The 22,113-nt window shown below is 41.1% G+C and overlaps 1 protein-coding gene across 1 annotated transcript in view; it reads right to left on the reverse strand.

Moving 5' to 3' along the window:
• The window catches only part of PPP4R3A (protein phosphatase 4 regulatory subunit 3A), a 69,040-nt gene that overhangs the window by 31,148 nt on the left and 15,779 nt on the right, over positions 1 to 22,113 (reverse strand). Inside the window, exons 3-4 of the mRNA XM_054026750.1 lie at positions 10,859 to 10,957; positions 7,424 to 8,041 (exon numbers count right to left, since the gene is read on the reverse strand). Of these exons, the coding sequence (XP_053882725.1) occupies positions 7,424 to 8,041; positions 10,859 to 10,957 (717 nt within the window). The remainder of the gene's footprint in view (positions 1 to 7,423; positions 8,042 to 10,858; positions 10,958 to 22,113) is intronic.

Raw genomic sequence — 22,113 nt, forward strand, 5'->3', positions numbered from 1 at the left:
ACAAATTAACAAGATTAAAAAAAGTTGCTATTAATCAGTTTTAATCGCACTGTTAAACAACAATAGAATACCAATTTCCATTTATTATTATATTTTGGAAATTTTTCTATATTTTCAAAATATATTAATTTCAATTACAACACATAATACAAAGTGTACAGTGCTCACTTTATATTACAATAGTGCAATGCAAATGCCTGTTCTCACTTTCAGGTGACATTGTAAATAAGAATCGGGCAGCATTATCACTTGTAAATGTAAACAAATTTGTTTGTCTTAGCGATTGGCTGAACAAAAAATAGGACTGAGTGGACTTTTGGCTCAAGTTTTACATTGTTTTGTTTTTGAGTGCCATTATGTAAAAAAATAACCGTACATTTGTAAGTAGCACTTTCATGATAAAGAGACTGCACTACATTACTTGTATGAGGTGAACTGAAAAAATACTATTTATCTTTTTTACAGTGCAAATATTTGTAATAAAAAATAAAGTGAGCACTGTACACACTATTCTGTGTTGTAATTGAAATCAATATATTTTGAAAATGTAGAAATACATGCAAAAATATTTAATACATTTAAATTGGTATTCTATTGTTTAACAGTCCGATTAAAACCGTGATTAACTGCAACTTTTTTTTAATCTCCCGATTATTTTTTTAAATTGTCTGATAGCCCTAATACTTTTATATGTGCAATGTCTTAGGTTTTTAAAAAAGAAAAACTGGAAAAAAAAACAAAATTCTATCGGGTGGCATAATACTGATACTGACATAGGTCATCTGCAGGGCCACATGAGCTAATGGAGTAATTGATAATAGTAGTAAGTTATCCTCTGTGTAGACCAGCCACTAGAGGGGGATGAGACACAATTTGCCACTTGGTTCCACAAATATTTTCTGACAGCAGAGGAATACTGAGACTCAAGAATCTAGGGTTCCATTCCACATTCTGTAGAGTAGCATGCACTGTCCAGTGGTTTTCAAACTGCGAGTCGTGACCCAGTACTGGGTCGCAGAACGTAAGGCACTTGGTCGTGGCTCTTGTCAGCACTAGCAACTGGGCTGTTAAAAGTCCCATCGGCGATGCCGCCCAGCTAAGGCTAGTCTCTACCTGTTCTGACACCATGCTGTGCCCCAGAAGCAGCCAGCAGCAGGTCTGGCTCCTAAGGGGGGGGGAGGAGGGGGGGCAAGGGGCTCCACGCGCTGCCCCCGCCCAGAGCACCAGCTCCACAGTCCCATTGGCTGGGAACCGGCCAATGTGAGCTGGGAGGAAGGGGGGTAGTGCCTGCAGGCGAGAGCTGTGCGGAGCCGCTTGCGCGCCTCTGCCTAGGAGCCGGACCTGCTGCTGGCTGCTTCCGGGGCGCAGCATGGTCCACGGTGCCAGGATAAGCAACAAACTGCCTTAGCACCCCCGCTGTGCCACTGACCAGGAGCCATCCAAGGTAAGCCCGCACCCCAACCCTGTGCCCCAATTCCCTGCCCCAGCCCTGAGTCCCTTCCTGCACCCAAACCCCTCATCCCCAGCCCCACACCAGAGCCTGCACCCCCAGCCCTGACCTCCTCCCGCAACCCAACCTCCTGCCCCAGAGCCTCCTCCCACACCCTGAACCCCTCATTCCTGGCCCCACCCCACAGCCCTCACCCCTGCACCCCAACCCTCTGCCCCAGCCCTGAACCCCTCCCACACCCCAAACCCCTCATCCCCAGCTCCATTGGGTCGTGGGCATCAACAATTTTCTTCAACTGAGTCACCAGAAAAAAAGTTTGAAAACCACTGCTCTAGTGGACTCTTGAGCTCCTGTTTCCCCTAAGCCCGATTCCCTTCTACCTCGGTCCACTCCAGCCAGGCCCTTCCCACCCACCCCAGGCTCCTCGTCACAGTCAGTCCGAGTCTGGTGTGAACGGCAGGGTTATGTCAGGGAAGAAAGGCACAGGTGGCAAGAGAAGAGGCACAGATGTTGTGGATGGAGTGTATAATGCCATACATTCTAAATAACTTCATGTATTTAAACCAGAGGTGGGCAAATTTTTTGGCTTGAGGGCCACATCTGGGTGGGGAAATTGTATGCAGGGCCATGCATGTAGGGCTGGGGTGTGGGAGGGAGTGCGGTGTGCAAGAAGGGGCTCAGTGCAGGGGCTTGGGGCGCAGGTGGTGTGCAGGGTGCATGAGGGGACTTAGGGAAGGGAGTTATGGTACAGGAGGGGGTGCGGAGTGCAGGAGGGGGCTCAGGGCAGGGGGTTGTGGTGCAGGGTGCAGAAGGTGTTCGGAGTGCGGGCTCCGGTCCAGTGCTGCTTACCTGGAGTGGCTCTGGGGTGGCAGTGGCACACAGCAGGACTAAGACAGGCTCCCTGCCTGCCCTGGCCCCGCGCCGCTCCCGGAAGTCGCCAGCACCATGTCCCTGCGGCCCGGGTGGGGGGGGGGGGGGGAGAGGGTGGGTAGGAGGACACGTGGGGGGAGAGGCAGAGGGCTCTGTGTGCTGTCCTCCCCTGTGGGCACTTTCCCCAAAGCTCCCATTGGCCACAGTTCCCCATTCCTGGCCAATGGGAGCTGCGGGGGGTGGGGGGAAGCCCTCTGCCCCAGGGGCCACAGTGACATGGTGCCAGTTGCTTCCAGCAGCGGCATGGGGCCCGCAGCGCCACAGGGGTGCCAATCCCGCAGGCCAGATCTGGCCCGTGGGCCGTAGTTTGCCCATTCCTGATTTAAACTTAAAGCAGAACCATTTTGCTCCTGTATAACCCACCTTCATTGGGCCCAGAGTTGTCCAAAGTTGACCTACAATCAACAGCAGCAGTATCACCACCACAAGCACTACCATGGTCCACAGAAGACAGCCAAGCACGCAGCACCCCCCATCCTTCGCTCCCACTGGACTATCATGAAGCACCCCAAACATCAAGTCCAGGGGTCTCTTCAATTAAAAGGTAGCTTATAAAAAGACCCCAGTCCCCAGCAGCACCAGTCTCCACCAGGAAGTGGTGAGATGGAAAGGAGAGAGAGAACCAGACACTCTATAACTACAATGGCTTCCACAATGGACAGCAACCACCAACTAATACACAGGATTAACAACAGTCAGAAAGGAAAATTTTGTTCAGTTACATTGTGACAAGCCTCTACTCTAACAAAAAATACAATGGGCTTTTATATTCACATAGAGCAGACAGACCTTCAGCTTTAAAGTCCTGTCTAAAAAAATCCAAAGTAAACTTCATGGAACTCATTTATTTTGCCTTGCTAATGCAACCCTAACCAGACTGTATCTCCAAGTAAATATTTCTAACCTGATTTTTATAAGGCATAAAAAACTTACTCACCCAGGCTGAGCAGTAATTTTGCCTGGTGAGTGGAACCAGGGAGCTGTATGCTATTTCTCAGGAGAAAAAGGAAAGGAGAATAGCAGTCCAAGCGCCACTGCTACTTTAACAGGATAGGACAGAAGGAGTCAAGAATCCCAGAGGTGAGCAGCTTGACGACGTACGTACCTTATAAAAATCAGGTTAGAAAAGAATGAGGGAGGTACATTAGTGGAAGAGAAATTAAAGTGGGAGAGACTATACTCATGTATGTTTTTTAAACTTGAGCTAGAGTAGTCATTCATTTTACAGAGAGAGAGAGAATGAAAGAGAAAGGGAGAAGAAAGGCTAGCCTTCAGACTACAAGCCACAGCAGCTGTGGTGGGAAGGAGGGCTTCAAATATTCCTACTCACTGGCCACTTGGCGCAGCTGTAGGATAGATGGGAAAGCAGCCCTCTCCCATCTATCCTACTGCTGCTCCAAATGGCCTGTGAATAGCAATATTTTTTCCTTCATTCAAGCCAGATCCCATATTTATCTTCACCATAAACTATATCTCATTTAGCTCCACCACTGCCTTTTCTCCTCTCCCAGAGTAGGGAAGGGAATCAAGAAAGAGTGTGGAGCAGTGGAATGAATGAGTCAATCAATCAACCAAGATGTAAACTGAACTATGGAGGAGATATAAGAGATGAGAGTGAAAAGACAGCTTGGTGGTTTTAAAATTTCATCTCAGAGTCTTTGATCTCACACAAAGAAAAAAGAAATATAAAAAACACTGTGCCAAACCCTTTTACTATGCATGGGAAGAAGAGGAAAGGGCAGCATAAATTAATTTATTGGGGGTGGACTGCCACCCTGATAAGTTTAACTGTTCAAAAGCCTTTTGTTGTTTTAAAATCTCAGATAACACAGTTTGGGAGGGGCATGGCTTGAGGCACAGCTGTATTTAAGCCAGGTTAGTAGGTTTAAACTTTGGGCTAGTAATGTTTGGTAAATTTTTCAAGCTTTTTAAAAATGTACCAAATAAGCCATTCCCTCTAGCACAGTGTAAAACATCCATTACTATTCTGTTTACCTTCTTTTATTTTCTCCAGATAGAAGCAGAATTAGATGTTTCTGCCAAACATCTTCCATTTTCTAATCCTTCCCAATTTATATACCTGAGAATTTTCCCTTCCTCTTGGTACTTTGTGGAAGTCAGAAGAGCTAGGATATAGTGAAGGGTGTTTATTCTGCTCTGTAGTGCTGCTCTCTGCTTTTCAAAGCTGCAGAGAGCAATTAATAGGACTCAAGTTTGTGTGTTTAAGGTAAATCATTAATCCTCACAGCCCCACTGTGAGGTTGATAAGCATTATTCTCATTTACAGACAACAGAAACAGAAGTAAGGAGGGGTTCAAGTGACTTATCCAAGGTCATATAGCAAGTCAATGTCAGAACCAAGACTCCAGCCTCATTGTGCCCCCTGCATACAAGTTCCTCAACCATACTCCACATGCAATACACTATCACCATTGACTAAAGCCAAAAACCAACAGTAGAGAAGAAACTAGTTTGCTATTATTCTATCAACTTCTTCATCCTGTACAACAGATAATACTCCTATTTCTGACAGCTGCACACGTGATGCATGACGTGCTGCTTGAGACTGTTGCAGTACTAACTCCTCTTGCCCAAATTTCCTCCCCACAGCTTATCCAATTCATGTAACTTGGAGTCAGTGGTTGATGTTTGTTGGGTCAGCAAATGACCATCAGCAAACGGTATTCCAGTTTTGTAATAAGTAAGATGGCAATGGGTGGGGGAGGGTAAGCACCTGTGAGGTGGACAAAGAGGCCAAGATTTTCAAAAGTGACTAATGAGCCTGGATGCCTAACATAAGGCACCTAAATGGGCATTTTTCAGAGGGTGGGTGCTGAGAACTTTCTGAAGATCAGGCCTATAAAGTGTTTCAAGCTGGCCACCCCAAGATTATTAGTCAACTTTTGAAAATTTAGGCCATATATCATTCTCCCCATTCTACAGGAAAACACATTCAGAGATCAAGTGATTCAGCTGGGGAGCATCGCAGTCTAGTGAGTTAGATCAACTAGAAATCAGGAGACCTGGATTTGAGATGCCCATGTAACTATGGGCAAGTAATTTTAATCTTTCAGCCACAGTTTCCCCATCTGTTATGGGGGTAACAATATTCAACAGGGTGTTTTGAGGCTCATCTAAATAAACTACACTTAAAATGATAAGGCAAGTGTGACGCATTGCTAGAAAGGGTTAGATATCCTGCAAAATAAATAACCCTCAAAAGACATGTGGGGAGATGATATTTGTTTTTGTGTAAATACATAGTAGGAGTAGGGTCGACAATGTGATCAACAGTCCCTTGTCTATGCTGTCTTCTGATAATTCAGAGGTCAAAAGAAGATCCTAGCATTTAAATAAATTGTAAACATGGGATATCTTGGTATTCATCTCTCTTTGAAATGTACTGTGAATGATGGAGGAACAAACAAATGTCCTTATGTTAATTCGTATAGCTAAGTACCGGTTATGGACCTCCTTCAAAGTCATCCTAATTACCTTTTGTTCCCTGAGGAACTCCAACTTGTCAAAAGACACGAAATTGTATAAAAGATCCTTGGATCCTGATTCTGTCATCTCAGATCTGCTTAGGATTCATCAGGGGAAGTTTGACTCACAAGACTGAGGTCCCAGTTATGCTGGTATGCCCTGAATACGATATTTGGACATTGGACTATTAACTATTTCTGAACGAACTCTTTGCAACTACAAAGCTCACCATCTCTGCTATGAATCTGCACCTAAATGAATTGAACTCATGTCTGTATGTACATTGATTTTTTTAACCATACTCTCTCTCGTTTTTGAATAAATTTTAGTTTAGTTAATAAGAATTACTGTAGCATGTATTTGGGTAAGATCTGAAACATTCATTAACCTGAGAGGTAATGTGTCCGATCCTTTGGGACTGGTAAAACCTTTTCTTTTATATGATGAAATAAGATTTACAGAAATTTTGACATGGGTACCTGGATGGAGGCCTGAGGCTGGATCACTTTAAGGGAACTGTGTTGTTTGGACTTCTGAGTAACCAGTAAGGTAATGAAGAAGCTGTTTTACGCTGGCGTGGTAAATCTAAGTACTGGAATATTCACTAGCTTTTTGAGGTTTGGCTGCCCCATTTTTTGCAGTTCATCCTAATTGAGTGACCATAGCTGGCCCCCACTAGGACCCCGGTCACAGCAAGTCTGCAGAAACATTTAGCACTGTGCTCACTTCTTCAGACTACATAGTTATCAGGAAAACTACCATTATCTCCATCCTTCTTGCTTTTGTTTGGTTTAAGAAGCTGGCATCCACTGACTACATATTAATAAAATACACATCTGTGCGCCTTACCAATGCTGCCTGGCTCTGACGAAAGCCTTATAGCACTCACTGTGCTACACAAAGTTTATACTTCTGCCCAGTTCATAGGGTTCGGTGTGAATACTTAAGCAATGTGTGTGGGTAAGAACACCATGAATAAATGGTTTTTAATATCTAAATTTCTCCATTAAAACTTTTTCAACAAATGCACAAATTCAAAACAAGACACACATTAGAACAGATGGGGAGTTTCTAGGCAAAACCATTTTGCAATTATGAGCCAAAATAATTAGGAACACGTTTAAGAAACTAAATCACCACTTTTTTTTTTTAACGTGCATCTTCCAAACAACTTGTCTGAGCTGCCTCAACCTTTAGAAAAATTCTACCCTGGCATAAAATCATGAAAAGATTTAGGGCAGATTCATTCTTAGTTACAGAGGCTGGAGTCTTAACAAGTAAAGGCTTAACAACTGGGTAAGAATACTCAGTACACCTTGCTAACTTCAATTCAACTGTGCTCAATAAGGTACTAATGTAGTTTGTTACATTTACATTATAAGTTCTACAGTAATAAGTCTAAAGTTCACATTTTAATAGCAGAATATCAACTTTATAGCTCAGTCTTCCAAACTGTTAATCTCTTGCATAAAATATATATATAAAAAAAATCTTAAGATGCTGAAAGCCAGTTTCAAGTCAACTTTCCATGTTAAAAAGTAAGAGCTTCAGACTTACCTGTAACATACCAACTATTTCCACTTTATTAAAAAAGATGAAGGAGTGAAGTGTTGACAGCATATTTTCTTCAAACACTGAGGGAGTGGGTAGAACCATATCTTGGATATACTGTACTCTGTATGTTTGATGAATTTTTTGCTTCAGCTCTGGATCAGATATAGGAATCACCTCTTTAAATTTTGCTGTTTTTGTCAGAAATTCCCTGTGTTTCCGTGACGGCGATAAAGAAGGATCATATTCTAGGCATCCAATTACGTCCATTATACATTCCTCAGAAAACATTACTTCAAAAAGTGCAGTTCTGTTCAAAAGGAAAATTCCCTTGATAATTTCATACAAGTGGTGTAGTCCTTCAAGGTTCTCCAAGTCCTCACACACATGAAAAATTTCTAAGAGCTTTTTAATATAGCCCTCATTTTCCAAAGCTAGTGCGAGTTTTTCACGACGCAATGGAGAAGGCAGTGAAGACGCCACAAGTTCCGCAATTTCCTCTAGCCGATTTAATTCACAAGATGGCAATTCTAGACCTGGTGATGACATATCATCAAAACGTTCCTCCTCAGATTCATCTACAAGGTCCTGAGTAATATCCACTGAAGGATCTTTTCCTTGAACCTATTACAATGAGACATTTTTTGTAAGTAATTTTTTAAAATTTCTACTGGCATTTTTTTTTTTTAAATATTTCTAAAACTGTGCATTTCCAGTAAGGGACAGAGGGTGAAGGAAAAAAGCCAAAAGCCGCATTACGCTCCTTGATGGTAGAAAGACTTCTGATTATATTTTTATTAAAAGCATGATCTGGAATATCAATGATTCTACTTCCTGGAGCCAAAAATAAATGCATGAATAAGAGTTTGCCATTTAAATACAATGCAGTTCAGGTTCTGATGTGCTTTTGAATGTTGGCATAAAAGGCACAGTATGGGACATTGAACACATTCATTAATATATGATTTTGAAACAAAGTAATTTTCTGGACTAGATATTTAATTGTATTAGTTTGTATAAAGCTGAATACTTAAATGTCAGGAAACTGGAAATATAGGGAATAGAGAAATAGCAGAATTTTCTGAATACTTCAGGAAAAAGGAAGACATTATTATTATTAGCACTTCTCGGGTGTCCATCACTAGAGCTTGAAAGGTCCCCTTGCCCAAGGTGAATAAGAAGCGTTCCCAGGTGAACAACATCTTCTGCAGAATCTAAACTTTCAATTACAAATAAAAAATTTTCGAACACTTAAGGTTTTGAATATAAGGTTCTAACACAAACAGATATTAAACTGATGCAGCACAATCTTCTTAAGTCTATATACAACTTGTTCAACTACCTCTGCTGCAGATCAGAGCTTTCCATGAGCTACACCAGAATGAACTGACGAGAGTCTTGTCAGCTTTTATTGCTATTTCTTACACCTGTGGGTAGTAGTGAAAATTACAAGAATCAAGTCAAGTTTTGTTCTGCTGCAGTTTGGAAAAACTGAACATCAGCAGAGACAAACACTAGTGCTATTCACTGAGAAAGAGGACCCAAAAAGTGAAGGTTGTTTCGAATACTCTGCCTTTGTTCAATATATCTGCAGTAGCCAAAAAACTAAGGGAATGGAAGAGGTTGACATTTTCACCCCATTGATGCAGCCAGGAGGCTAGTGGAGATATATAGCAATAAATATCTCATTCTTGCAGCAGCCAGAAGGCTGTGGAAGAGGATGGAAGAATAGTGAGAACACTTCGCCATCCTCATAGCAGCCAAAGAAGGCCGGGGAGAGAGACTCGAAGGCTTCAAATTTGGATGCCCTCCAGCCACAGGTGGATATAAAAGGTGGGGCCTCAAAACACAGTCCAAGGAAAACAACCTGGCAAAAACACTAGCACATTCAATTTTCCTAAAGCTGGGGATGATTGGCTTTTCACCTGGGTATTCCCCAGGAACAGTGGGTGCCACTGTATCTTTTGAATCTGTCTATAGCTAACAGTTTTAATCCTCTGGCAATATTTCCGATCGTGGGTTCATGGGTGGGAAAAGATCAATAGGCTAAAATAGAAAATGAGTATGATATGCATGTGTGTATAAAGAGATGTATGAAGACATATTGATTCTGCAGAGGAGAAGAGGAAGAAGGAATAAGACAAAATATACAGGACAGAATGTAGAACAAAGAAGAGGAGGAGAGAAAGGAAAGAGACAGATAAAGGAGCGATGGGAGAGATAAGAGGCAGAGAGAGAAAGAAAAGGGAAGCAGAGATGGAAGAAGAGAGACACTATGGTTTATTACAGAAAAGAAAAAGAATAGAATGAAGCTAGGAAGCAGAGAAAGTAACATCAAGCAAACGAGACATTAGTAATAATATTCAATGAATTTATTTGATTAATCCTTTGGGTGGTATTCAAACATCTACATAGCTGGCCAAACACTATTAACACTGGTGGAATATAGCAGATACATGCAGTGAATATATTTTCTGCTATTCAATCAGCCCTAGTAAAATACATTAAAAATTGTATTAAATAGAAAGTTGATTGACATGTCACAAATAAAATGCAGTGTACGATGAACAGTTTAACTGCTTTAAATTGAAAAGGTCAGGACTTTTGGCGGAGAATATAGAGGTACAGATTTGACTCCCAACCTAAAAGATGTCAAATAAATCTTTCAACCCCTGCCAGTCACCACAGGGACTCCATCACAAATATGCAGAAGAACAATCCACTCAAGTAAATTAACCAAGTTCCCCTCTCTCTGTTACAGCAGAAAGGCAACTGAAACAGGAGGGTATGAGAGAGAAGGAAGAGAAATGCTCAGATAAGAAAAATGTATATGAAGAACAGGGAATTAGGAGAGAAAACAGACTAGCATTAAGAAACCTACAAAATGGAAAAGACAACAGGTAGATTAAATCAAATACAACCTCTAGTCTATGGTTCTATAATCAGCTTCAAAATGCACTTTAATGTTGAAGTATCTCCCACTTTAAAAAAATGAAGTAATTAGTAACTAATGAAATCACTGTTATAAAACCTCATAGAATCATGGAAGTGTACAACTGGAAAGGGACCTTGAGAGTCATCTAGTCTAGTCCCCTGCACTCAAGGCAGAACTAAGTAAAACTAGACCTTTCCTGACAGGTGTTTGTCTAACGTGTTTCATGAACTTGTACTTTATGCAAACTTTCTTTAGGGAAAGTGTGGGTGAATCTCAAAGATACTTTTAAACACAGTTTTGGGGAGAGCTTTCAAATATAACTGTTAAACTTAGCACCAGACTTTTATGGGGAAAGCACCAGTTTCTCAATTACCAAATATGTAATTTTTTCCTCTGTATTTTTTTACTTACAAGTACTATGCTTAATCTCATTGCTAAAAACAGTTCATAAAAATCAAAAGCGTAACACTGCAACATCCAGATAATCTTCCATTTTTCAAACATACCTGACATATTTTTTCCCATATTTCATCACATCCAGCTTTTTCTTGAAAGCTAAGTGCCAAGTCATAATTTTCAGCTTCAGACCACACAATCAAAGTGTCCTTGAAAGAGATGAAGAAGTATCTTTCAGGCAAGTTATATTTTAGCTATAACAGGCTTTAAAATTGTTTAAAGAGTGATCGATCACTTAATTTAACAAGGCAAATGTGAAACCAAAAACCAGAAGGACAGTATAACAATACCTATTCAATCATCATATTTTAAAGTTATGTTTGAAGCTTCTAGGATCTTGAAATAGTCACATTTTATACAAACCAAAATAAAGTCAAAGAATAATACTGAAAACTGTTTTAATCTCACTTTACGCACCTAAAAATTATATTTGAATAATGTAAATATTCTTTAGCTTCAGGATGCAATTATTCTTCTTCCCTCCCTAATAAAACATGCTAACAAGTACAATACATCAGTTAAATTAAATTGACTTTCCTGGGACTAATGACATAAAATTAAACATATGCATAAGTCATGTGCAGGATCAGGGTCACAGTCAGCTTCCAGATCTGTTATGCCCCAGAAAGTGCTATGCTGATGCAGTGTCTAATACCATGGAGTTGTATTTCTAAAAATGCCTATAAATTTGAAACTATGACAAAACTACTGATAAGCATGGAGCTAATTTACTGGCTGCATGAATGTCTTTTTCTACCACTACACTCAACTGTATGCCCTCCCCACCTTTATTTTAAATCTGAAAGGATATAACATTTTACCGGTTTGTAAGACCACAAAACTGGGTTAAAATGGCACCAAGTTGTGCTTGTCTCTTACTATCCTAAGCCTGTGACCATGTCCTAGTGTTGTCCTGTAGTTTATGGAAATCAGTATAGTACATGCAGGGGTATTAAACAGGGGTAGAAGCTGATAATCTGGTGTACTTTTTCAAACAAACATATCAGTTCTCTCTCTTAGCTGGGCTATGAGGCAACATATTGCTAAAATTAACGGACTGTTGATAATTCCCTTTACATGCATTTTGGTATAATCTACTTTATTTAAGTAGTGCATTCAAGTTTAGTTTGCAGTGTTGCAGCTGTATTGGTCCCAGGGTGACAAGGAAGGTGAGGAAATATCTTTTATTGAACCAACTTTTGTTCATGGAAGGGACAAGCTTTTGAACTTCACAGAGCTCTTCCTCAAGTCTGGAGAAAGTAACCAGAGTGTCATTTAGGAACTCCTTTTTCTTTTGTACGGTTTAACAGAAATATGAATTACACTTATACATCTGGCCTGATAAAAGACCACCTTTTGTAGTCAAATGCAAAAATATACACTCACTCATTGGATATATAAAAAATTAAAAACATCAGAAACTCTTTTCTGATTAAATTCAACATTTAAATCTGAAGCATGCTATAAAACAGGATACCTATGCTACATTATGCATAACCTTGTTTAGTTTACTATTCTCATTTTTAAAGGAGTTCATTTTAAATTTATCATAGTGAGAAGTTACAAGAGACGTACATAATTAAACATTTCATATGTCAACTGGGTTTTTGGTTACTTTAACAAGCATTAAATGGATAATAACCATAAAAGTGAGCATTTTTATTTTAAAGTGCACTTGCCAGAAAAATATCTTCATTTTTGGCTCTACCCATTACCCAATCCTGAACACTTTAAAAAAAATAAACTAGTCAAATAGCACAGCACTACTATTCTGCTCCACTGTGAGCAAGTCAATCAAGAAAATAATATCTTTTTGCCATTACCAGAGCAGCTTCAAATATACCATTGGGTTTATCTTGCAAATGGCAGTTTACCATTTCTTTTTCCAAAGGGTTGGGGAAGAGGTGGTGGACAGAAGGAAGAGATTTAGCAAGCCACCCCCAAAATACAAAAGGGAAAAAGCTGCAATGAATGATGTATCCTCATGCGAGACAGATTACAGTGCAAATTCTTTGGTGGTAGATTGACAGCACATGGTGCTGCTGTCACCTAATGAGATGGACAAGTGTCTCATGGCTAGGGGATTTTATATGGAGCATCCTAGAAGGATCTTTCCTCTCTTTGTCAAAAAGAATCAGGGAAACCCTTGCTCCGAGGTTTAGCCATTACTTGGAAATGCTGAAGATCACCTTCCAGTTAGAAGGTGTCCAACACCATTTTGCTGTACGAGAAGGGTGATCGTGAAGATCTAAAGAACGATCATCCAATATGCCTGCTCTCACATGTCTACAAGCTGTTCACCAAAATAATAACAAACCGACTCTTGCAGAGTCTGGACAAGCAGCAGCTGAGAGAGTAGGCAGGTTTTTGAAGGAATTTCTGCATAATGGACCATATCTTCACTATAAACCAGCTGTTGGAGTGCTCAAGAGAATACAAATTCCCTTTATGCATTGCCTTAGTCAACTATGAAAAAGCGTTTGACAGTGTGGAGCTAAATGGACTGCTGAAAGCGCTTGCAGAGTAGGGCATCGACACAAACTACAGACCATTAAAGGAAAGAAACTCTGACTGCACTACAGGTATAATGCTGTTCAACACTCCCCTTCACATCCCAGTCAAAAGAGGTGTGAAGCAAGGAGACACTATTTCACCAAAACTCTTCACAGACTGTCTCGAAATGGTAATGAGGTGGATTAATTGGAAGGGTGGAATCAACGTCAATGGAGAGCAGTTAAATCACCTCAGATTCACGGACAATATTGTGTTGATTACCGAAAACACTAACAAACTACAGAAAACAAAATTTATGCAGTCTGATGCCTTGCCAAAAGTCCAAATAACAGAAGTTGAGCAATAAGTTTATTTGGGCCAAAAAATTAACATGCACCATGATCAGGAAGACGAACTCTCACAAAGAAATAAAGCTGGTTGGGGCACATTCAATTCTATCAAGGATGTCCTCCGGGAGGGAGGGGAAATCAAAAAGGTAACACGTGCCAACCTCTTCAACTCAACAGTACTACTGGCAATGTATGGTAGCAAAACATGGGAGCTAATGAAGATAGACAATTGTTGCTCCTCTATCACGGAGAGGAGGGGGGAAAGAAGAATTTGGGGGATTTCAATCTGTGACTGAGTCCCCAATGAAGTGATCAGACAGCAGAGTGGAGTGCAGGGTGTCGTTGTTGAAAGCAGGTACAATAAAATGCAATGAGCAGGGCACATAGCGAGGCTCACTGACAATCGATAGACTGTAGCTGTCACCAAGTGGTACCCATGGGAACTGAAACTACCACTCAGCCGATCTCCAAAGAGATAGGAAGATTTTATCATGAAAAGGCATGGGAGCATATATAGAGAAGGAAGCCCAGGATGAGAGACGAATGGACAACTTGTTGAGATCGGCACAATCTATATGAGGGCTGAAGGATCGATTGATAGGTGATAGACACTTTTTAGCAATAACTTATCTAAATGCATGAGAGAAGATTATCAGCAAGCTACTGCTGACTAACTCTTTCTCTCAACGCTGAGAATCATGCACGTCTGCTCGCTGCTCTGAAGAAATATTTTGTGATGGGTGGGATGAGTCAAAACTGCCTTGTTCTGGGAAAAGAGAAGTTTTGCTGTTTGGCAAAGGTAGTCAATAGCGATCTCTCCTTTTCATATCCTCAAACTGGTAATACTTGGTCAGAGGTGGTAAAATTAAGAATCCCAACCAGGAATTCTGACCATGTCCCTTTTAAAGAAAGCTATGTACTGGACATGGAATTTAAATATTTTCAGGTTCACTATTTGCAGAGGCTGCACCTGTTCTGCACTTATCAACATAAGGATTGATTTACTGTCACACTTTCAACAGGGTAGTGCTATCTCTTGAATTTAATTCAGAATGCAGCACAATAATTAGTTGCTGGTTTGACATCACCCACCATATTATGTCCATCATATGTAAACTTTGGCTGCTTAAAGTGACAGATGATAGTTTTTAAAGCCCTAACATTATAGGCCAGGGTCAGCAACCTTTGGCACGCAGCTTGCACGGGTAAGCACCTTGGTGGGCTGGGCCGGTTTGTTTATCTGCCGCATCCGCAGGTTCGGCGGATCGAGACTCCCACTGGCCGCGGTTTGGCATCCCAGGCCAATGGGAGCAGCGGGAAGCGGCGCGGGCCAAGGGATGTGCTGGCCGCTGCTTCCCGCCGCCCCCATTGGCCTGGAGCGGCGAACCGCGGCCAGTGGGAGCCGCGATCCACCGAACCTGCAGACATGGCAGGTAAACAAACTGGCCTGGCCCGCCAGGGTGCTTAGCCTGGCGAGCCGCGTGCCAAAGGTTGCTGATCCCTGTTAGAGGTGATGGCCACGCTTGAGATCTCTTTCTTAAGCCTCAACCGGACGTATCTTTCTGGAGATACTACGTTTTAGGAATCTCACCACTGCAGATCAAATCTGCTGGTGATTGCTGCTTTGCCGCAAGTAAGCGGGGCTACCATCCAGAATTTACTCACCCCTTGACATCTGTCAATTCATTTCTACTCATTTTTAAAAGTTCCTTTTTAAATTAAAAAAGGGTTGATTTTTTTGTTTGTTTGTTTTTTTAAGCAGGACCAGTGTTGGTTCCATGTTACCATCATATTCTCACTTTCTTCTCCCCATAACCCTACCAAAAAAAACCCTACCACACTATTTTTCAGCAGATTCTAGAGTGGTTTCATTTGAGTGTTAGTGAGATGGCTACTAATTATGCTTGTGGAAGAGTTGGGGCTTTGTAAGAATGAGTAATTTCTTAAGAGTTGCTGCCTTGGAAACAATTCTGTAGTGAGATGAATCTTGTAGCAAGAGATGCTGATCTTAATTCTAGAAAACGGACGGTGTTCTGCAGTCCTTTCTTGCACTGGTACTAACATGTTTAAAGGATCATCTGCCATCTTTTCAGGCATCTAGTGGCAGTTCTGAGGATGTAACAATAAAGACACCTTAATGTTATTCAGTCATATAATCTACCATCTAATGGATGCAGTGACATGAGGTTCTGATGACAAGCTGTAGCCTGACCTGCTGGTAAACCAAGTTTCAAAATATTCTCTGAGGCATCAGCTATGTCAAGCCAGAACACCACGTTCCCTCAAACAGATAGGAATGAATAGACAGTTTCAGCTGATACCTACTGAAGTAATCTTCTGGTGATATTGCTAGTATGACTGACACGAATACCTTTCATTCTGAATTTGGTCCCATATTATTTGCTTAGCCTGGAAGTACCTGGCTATGTAAAATCACTTTGGGTATCCTGAAAACTGCAAAAAATATCAAGTACATATCTACGGGTGATCTTTTTTTCTGGCATTTGCTCTATTAGCTCCTATGCTCAATAGTTGAACTTTTGGTTTTAGTTGCAGTTTATTTCAAGAACATGGGATAGAATAATATATTTCAGTTTACTGATTCCATAATATGGCCTTGCGGTACTCCCTTTATGATTTATCTATTTAGTCAGCTTTGTCCAGCAATAGTGAAAAAGAAATTTGTCTGTCAAGTCTTACGTTGGGCTGAAGGAACCAATTTGGCATCATGTTGCTCTCTTATTAGAAAGGAGGCATTCACGATCTTCTCTTGCTCTACTTCCTCTGTCCCAACAACTACCTAGCCCATATTCTAAATTCTCTTTAGTTATAGGGACAAACGTTTTATTTCCTACTGTCTCAATTATTTCAGGTTTGTCCCATTGGTAGAAGTACAAGTTTCTTCTTTTCTGCACATTTTGTCACAATCTCCTCACAAGGCTCTTTCTTTGTACCTCCCCCAAATTTAGCTCATGTTAGTGATAGTTTGACATGGCTACTTTTCAACATTAAAGCCATAGTTGCCTCTGAATTACTTCATTAGTAGATAGTACACTAAATGTAGTGTGTATCTTCAGGTGCATCTGAAATACAATTAAAGATATCTGAACTACATATTTTACTGCCCTATCACTGGTAGGACCACTGTCATAATTATCCTTGAACAAATTACATGCAAAAGTCTGCATGCTTTACTATTTCTCATAGAAGAGGCTTTATTTTTTTGTTTGTTCTTTTGGAGTGGATAGAAGGAAGCATCTCTTCCTTAAAAAATAGCCATGTCTACATTGTGAACTCTTTGGGGGAAGGCACTGTTTGTTCCTGTATGTGTGGAGAACACCCAAGAAATTGCTACAATAATATAAATAAATAAAAAGCATGAACTAGGAATGAGAGTTAAAAATAAAAAAATTAATCTGTTTAATGTCCATACTCACTGGGATATTCCTTTGAGTGTACTTTCTTTATTTAGTGGACTAACCATTTCCATCTGCCTTTTCTGGTTGTAATCCTAACTTTTTATTTATTTTTACAATTGTTTTGATAATTGGTTTAAAATAATCTAAAAAATGAACTCTAGTCGTTAACAGTATAGTATTAAAAATAGACATTACTATCTATAGATTAAAGGTAGTGTATTACATAGCTGAACTGTAGTGCCTACATTTGAATATAAACTCTTTAGTGAATGGACCGTGTCTTCTTCAATGGATTAAATAATCATAGAAACATAGAATATCAGGGTTGGAAGGGACCTCAGGAGGTCATCTAGTCCAACCCCCTGCTCAAAGCAGGACCAATCCCCAGACAGATTTTTACCCCAGTTCCCTAAATGGCCCCCTCAAGGACTGAACTCACAACCCTGGGTTTAACAGACCAATGCTCAAACCACTGAGCTCTCCCTCCTCCCCCCACCCCCCAAAAAAGAAAAGTCTTTTTTATTGGTTAAGTCAGTCTTCAGCCATGACGACTCTGGGACATATCTTGCCACAGCAGAGGAACTGCCAGGAGCAGAAGGTAGCAATTGTTCGATTTCTCTCCCTATAGCTCAGAAAAGGGATTTCAAGGAGTTCCGTTTCTTTTCCTAGCTATTTCTGCCTCTAACAGAAACCTCATTTTCTATATTTAAAACACTCCTAAAGGAAGAAGGCATGCCAGGAGATTTGCCATTGGATAGGGTGTCTAGAAGATCCAAAATCTTAATAATCTTTCCATACAATTCAATACAAAATTGAACATATTACATAGGATTACTACATCAAGTATGCCTTCTTAGGCTTTTTTTTTTTTTTTTTAAATGCAGAGTATTTGGACGTTTCCAGCTAATGAAAGTATAGTTAAGCAATGGATTATGTTCTTCCTGCTATCGTGTACTTCAATCATAAATATCTTGAACTAAAAGTAAATAGGAACATGCGAATGCTTGCTACTCTCATATACCCAGGAAGAACTTCTGGCAATATGCTTAAAGTAGGAGGCCTTAAAAGACTTGAACTTTACACATAAATGTATGGCAGAACAACCCTTTAGTGAGGATTGCTAAACTTTTAGAGCATGATTTTTATGGTATGTTTTGTCTGGTATGCCAAGCCTAGAACGGACTCGGAACCAGTTCAGCCCTGAGAACATGCTGGAGCATCCCTGAGGCTACTCTAACTTGTCCTGGATGGTAACAATTCCCAAGAGGCCAGCCAAGGATTGCTGGAACTGCAAGAGCAGTCCAGCAACAATCCCCGTGACTGGAACTGCAAGGAGGTTTGATACAATCAGCCAGGGATTCCTTCCACTTCAGAGGAAATCTCTGCTGCTGAATAAAGCCAGCTTTCTGGCTCCCTTACCCCAGCTGATTGTTAAGAATCCTCTACTTACAGGTACAAGAATCTAACCCTATGAACGAGCGATCATAGAACTCAAGCACAGAAGGGAGGGACAACGGCAGCTGAACTACAAATGGGCTATTTTGCTAGGTAAAGATGCAGCTGGAAGGTAATACAACAGACGAGAAGTTCATGTGAATAACCAGGGATCTAGAAGCAAGCATTTTCTGTAGATCTGTGGGCTCCACATCAATGAGATACCACACTACACGTCCACTGTACCAGCACTACTTCCTCATGAGAAGAGACGTGAAAATCACCAGAAGTTTAAACTGAATTTTTGACTTAGTTCTCCCATTTCAGCACACTTTTTTGAGGAAGACACTAATCTGGACAAGCTAAAACAAAGCCTAATAAGAGTGGATCAATATCACATATGACACAAAGAAGAAAGAAGAGCGGCAGAATACGGACCCTGGACTTCAGAAAAGCAGACTTTGACTCCCTCAGGTAACTGATGGGCAGGATCCACTGGGAGAATAACATGAGGGGGAAAGGAGTCCAGGAGAGCTGGCTGTATTTTAAAGAATCCTTATTGAGGTTGCAGGAACAAACCATCCCGATGTGTAGAAAGAATAGTAAATATGGAAGGCAATCAGCTTGGCTTAACAGTGAAATCCTTGCTGATCTTAAAACACAAAAAAGAAGCTTACAAAAAGTGGAAGATTGGACAGAGAGAAGTATACAAATATTGCTCAGGCATGCAGGAGTGAAATCAGGAGGGTCAAATCACACTCGGAGTTGCAGCTAGCAAGGGATATTAAGAGTAACAAGAAGGGTTCTTCAGGTATGTTAGCAACAAGAAGAAAGTCAAGGAAAGTGTGGGCCCCTTACTGAATGAGGAAGGCAGCCTAGTGACAGAGGATGTGGAAAAAGCTAATGTACGCAATGCTTTTTTTGTCTCTGTCTTCAAGAACAAGGTCAGTTCCCAGACAAGTGCACTGGGCAGCACAGTAGATACGCTGGAGGGTAGGGATAGCATACAGGGGGACCTAGACAAATTAGAGGATTGGGACAAAAGAAATCTGATGAGGTTCAACAAGGACAAGTGCAGAGTCCTTCACTTAGCACGAAAGAATCCCATTCACTGCTCAGACTAGGGACTGAATGGCTAGGCAGCAGTTCTGCAGAAAAGGACCGAGGGGTTACAGTGGACGAGAAGCTGGATATGAGTCGACAGTGTGCCTTTGTTGCCAAGAAGGCTAATGGCATTTTGGGCTCTATAAGTAGGGGCATTGCCAGCAGATCGAGGGATGTGACATTGGTGAGGCCTCATCTGGAATACTGTGTCCAGTTTTGGGCCCCACACTACAAGAAGGATGTGGAAAAATTGGAAAGAGTCCAGCGGAGAGCAACAAAAATGATTAGGGGGCTGGAGCACATGACTTATGAAGAGAGGCTGAGGGAACTGGGATTGTTTAGTCTACAAAAGAGAAGAAAGCAGCTATCAAATCCGCCCTTATTCAACTACCTGAAAGGGGGTTCCAAAGAGGATGAATCTAGACTGTTCTCAGTGGTACCAGATGACAGAACAAGGAGTAATGGTCTCAAGTTGCAGTGGGGAAAGTTTAGGTTGGATATTAGGAAAAACTTTTTCACTAGGAGGGTGGTGAAGCACTGGAATGGGTTACCTAGGGAAGTGGTGGAATCTCCTTCTTTAGAGGTTTTTAAGGTCAGGCTTGACAAAGCCCTGGCTGGGATGATTTAGTTGGGGATTGGTCCTGCTTTGAGCAGGGGGTTGGATTAGATGACCTCTTGAGGTCCCTTCCAACCCTGATATTCTATGATCACTCAGAGATTCTTGCCAGTACCCCCTGGAAAAGCAATGGGTGTAGGAACAGCAGCACAGACATTTTCCAGGAGTGCTGTGTACAGAATGATTGGAGGAAAAGAAAAGCAGAAATGAAGAGAGAGACTGGAAGGGTGAAAATGCATACAAACCAAATGGGGGAGCTGCACTATAATGGTGACGAGCAGGTGGCTCAGCAACAAGTGGTGCCTTGTTCTAGGCCAGTAGGCTCTGTACTTGCAGCATTTAATTTTTTGGTGACAGAAAAAGGGCTAGGAAAAAAACAGCTCAGATTGCTCTTTAGAGATGGACTCTGGAATATACATTACAGAACTGAACTGTAATCGAACGGTGGGGCTGCGTTGGTATAAGCATCAACAATGCAGTATGTCCACAAAAGTCATGCTGTTGTCGGTGCTGATCCTTTAGGGTTTGGCTTAATGACCACATAAAAGTGCTCTGCTATGTCACAGCAACTCTACTGCTCTCTGCGTACCTATCCCACTGCTCCCACACGGCTTTTCCAGCAGGTGTATAATCTCTACAGTATATAGCATATACATGCACCTGTTCACTCTCATTTCTGATTTATTCCATTATCCTCTTCCTGCACAAGAACACCACACAGATTGTGAGAGGCATAAGAATACCATCACACGTTGTACAGGTGTCGTGGCCAAGAGTCAGGAGTTCCCTATGTCAGGCCAACTCTGGGACTAGAGGCCCAGCATCTGACAACACTCAAGTTAAGGTGCTGGATTCAATTATTGCTACAGTTTTTGTTGCTGTTTTTTTTAAAATTGTTCATGTTTCCCTATATGATTCAGAAACAGGTAGTATCACGGCCCAGGTTTGGTGGTGGTGATATCCCCCACTCCAGGCCCCTAGACATAGCTCAGACAATTTCCACGCTCACCTCCTAATCACCCACCTACTTCAGTGAAGCCCCCAAGGATATAGTGGTCCTCCAGCCAAATGAGCGGGAGTGGACAGCATGGAAGCGTAGCTCTGGAAGCACATGGAGAGATATACTGCTGTACTTGAAGCAGGGTGGATAAAAAGCAATGATTTTTTTTTTTTTAATTAAAAAAAAAAAATCAGATTTTTGAGGGAAAAACCCTATCTAAAAATGGTTTTAATTAAGATAGCTTTGAGCTATAATGTATCTCACCATGGAATAGGGATTATAAATTCTAATTCTATAGTATGAGACAATATATTCATGTAATGCAGGGGTCGGCAACCTTTCAGAAGTGGTGTGCCGAGTCTTCATTTATTCACTCTAATTTAAGGTTTCGTGTGCCAGTAATACATTTTAGCGTTTTTAGAAGGTCTCTTTCTAGAAGTGTATAATACAGAACTAAACTATTGTTGTATGTAAAGGAAATAAGGTTTTTAAAATGTTTAAGAAGCTTCATTTAAAATTAAATTAAAATGCAGAGCCCCCCAGCCCGGTGTCCAGGACCTGGGCAGTGAGAGTGCCATTGAAAATCAGCTCGTGTGCTGCCTTCGGCACGCATGCCATAGGTTGCCTACCCCTGATGTAATGTTTAAAAAAAGTTTTCTAAATGAGTTCCAATAGTTCATGGATTAGGGACCTAATCTTATGGGACTCCAGGGGCTTCTATATAGATTAACCTAAATAATCTTTCTACCTACCCAATGGGACCCAGTGCTCAGTCTAGAAGATACCATCAGAGATGCTTAGTTTTGCAGTTTGAGAACTGTGGATTTGTGTCTCCAAAGATAACAAAATGTTTTTAAATAAATAAATGATATATAGAGGTGAGAAATAA

Source organism: Malaclemys terrapin, chromosome 4 (assembly GCF_027887155.1).
Source record: "Malaclemys terrapin pileata isolate rMalTer1 chromosome 4, rMalTer1.hap1, whole genome shotgun sequence".
NCBI classification, from domain to species: Eukaryota; Metazoa; Chordata; order Testudines; family Emydidae; genus Malaclemys; species Malaclemys terrapin.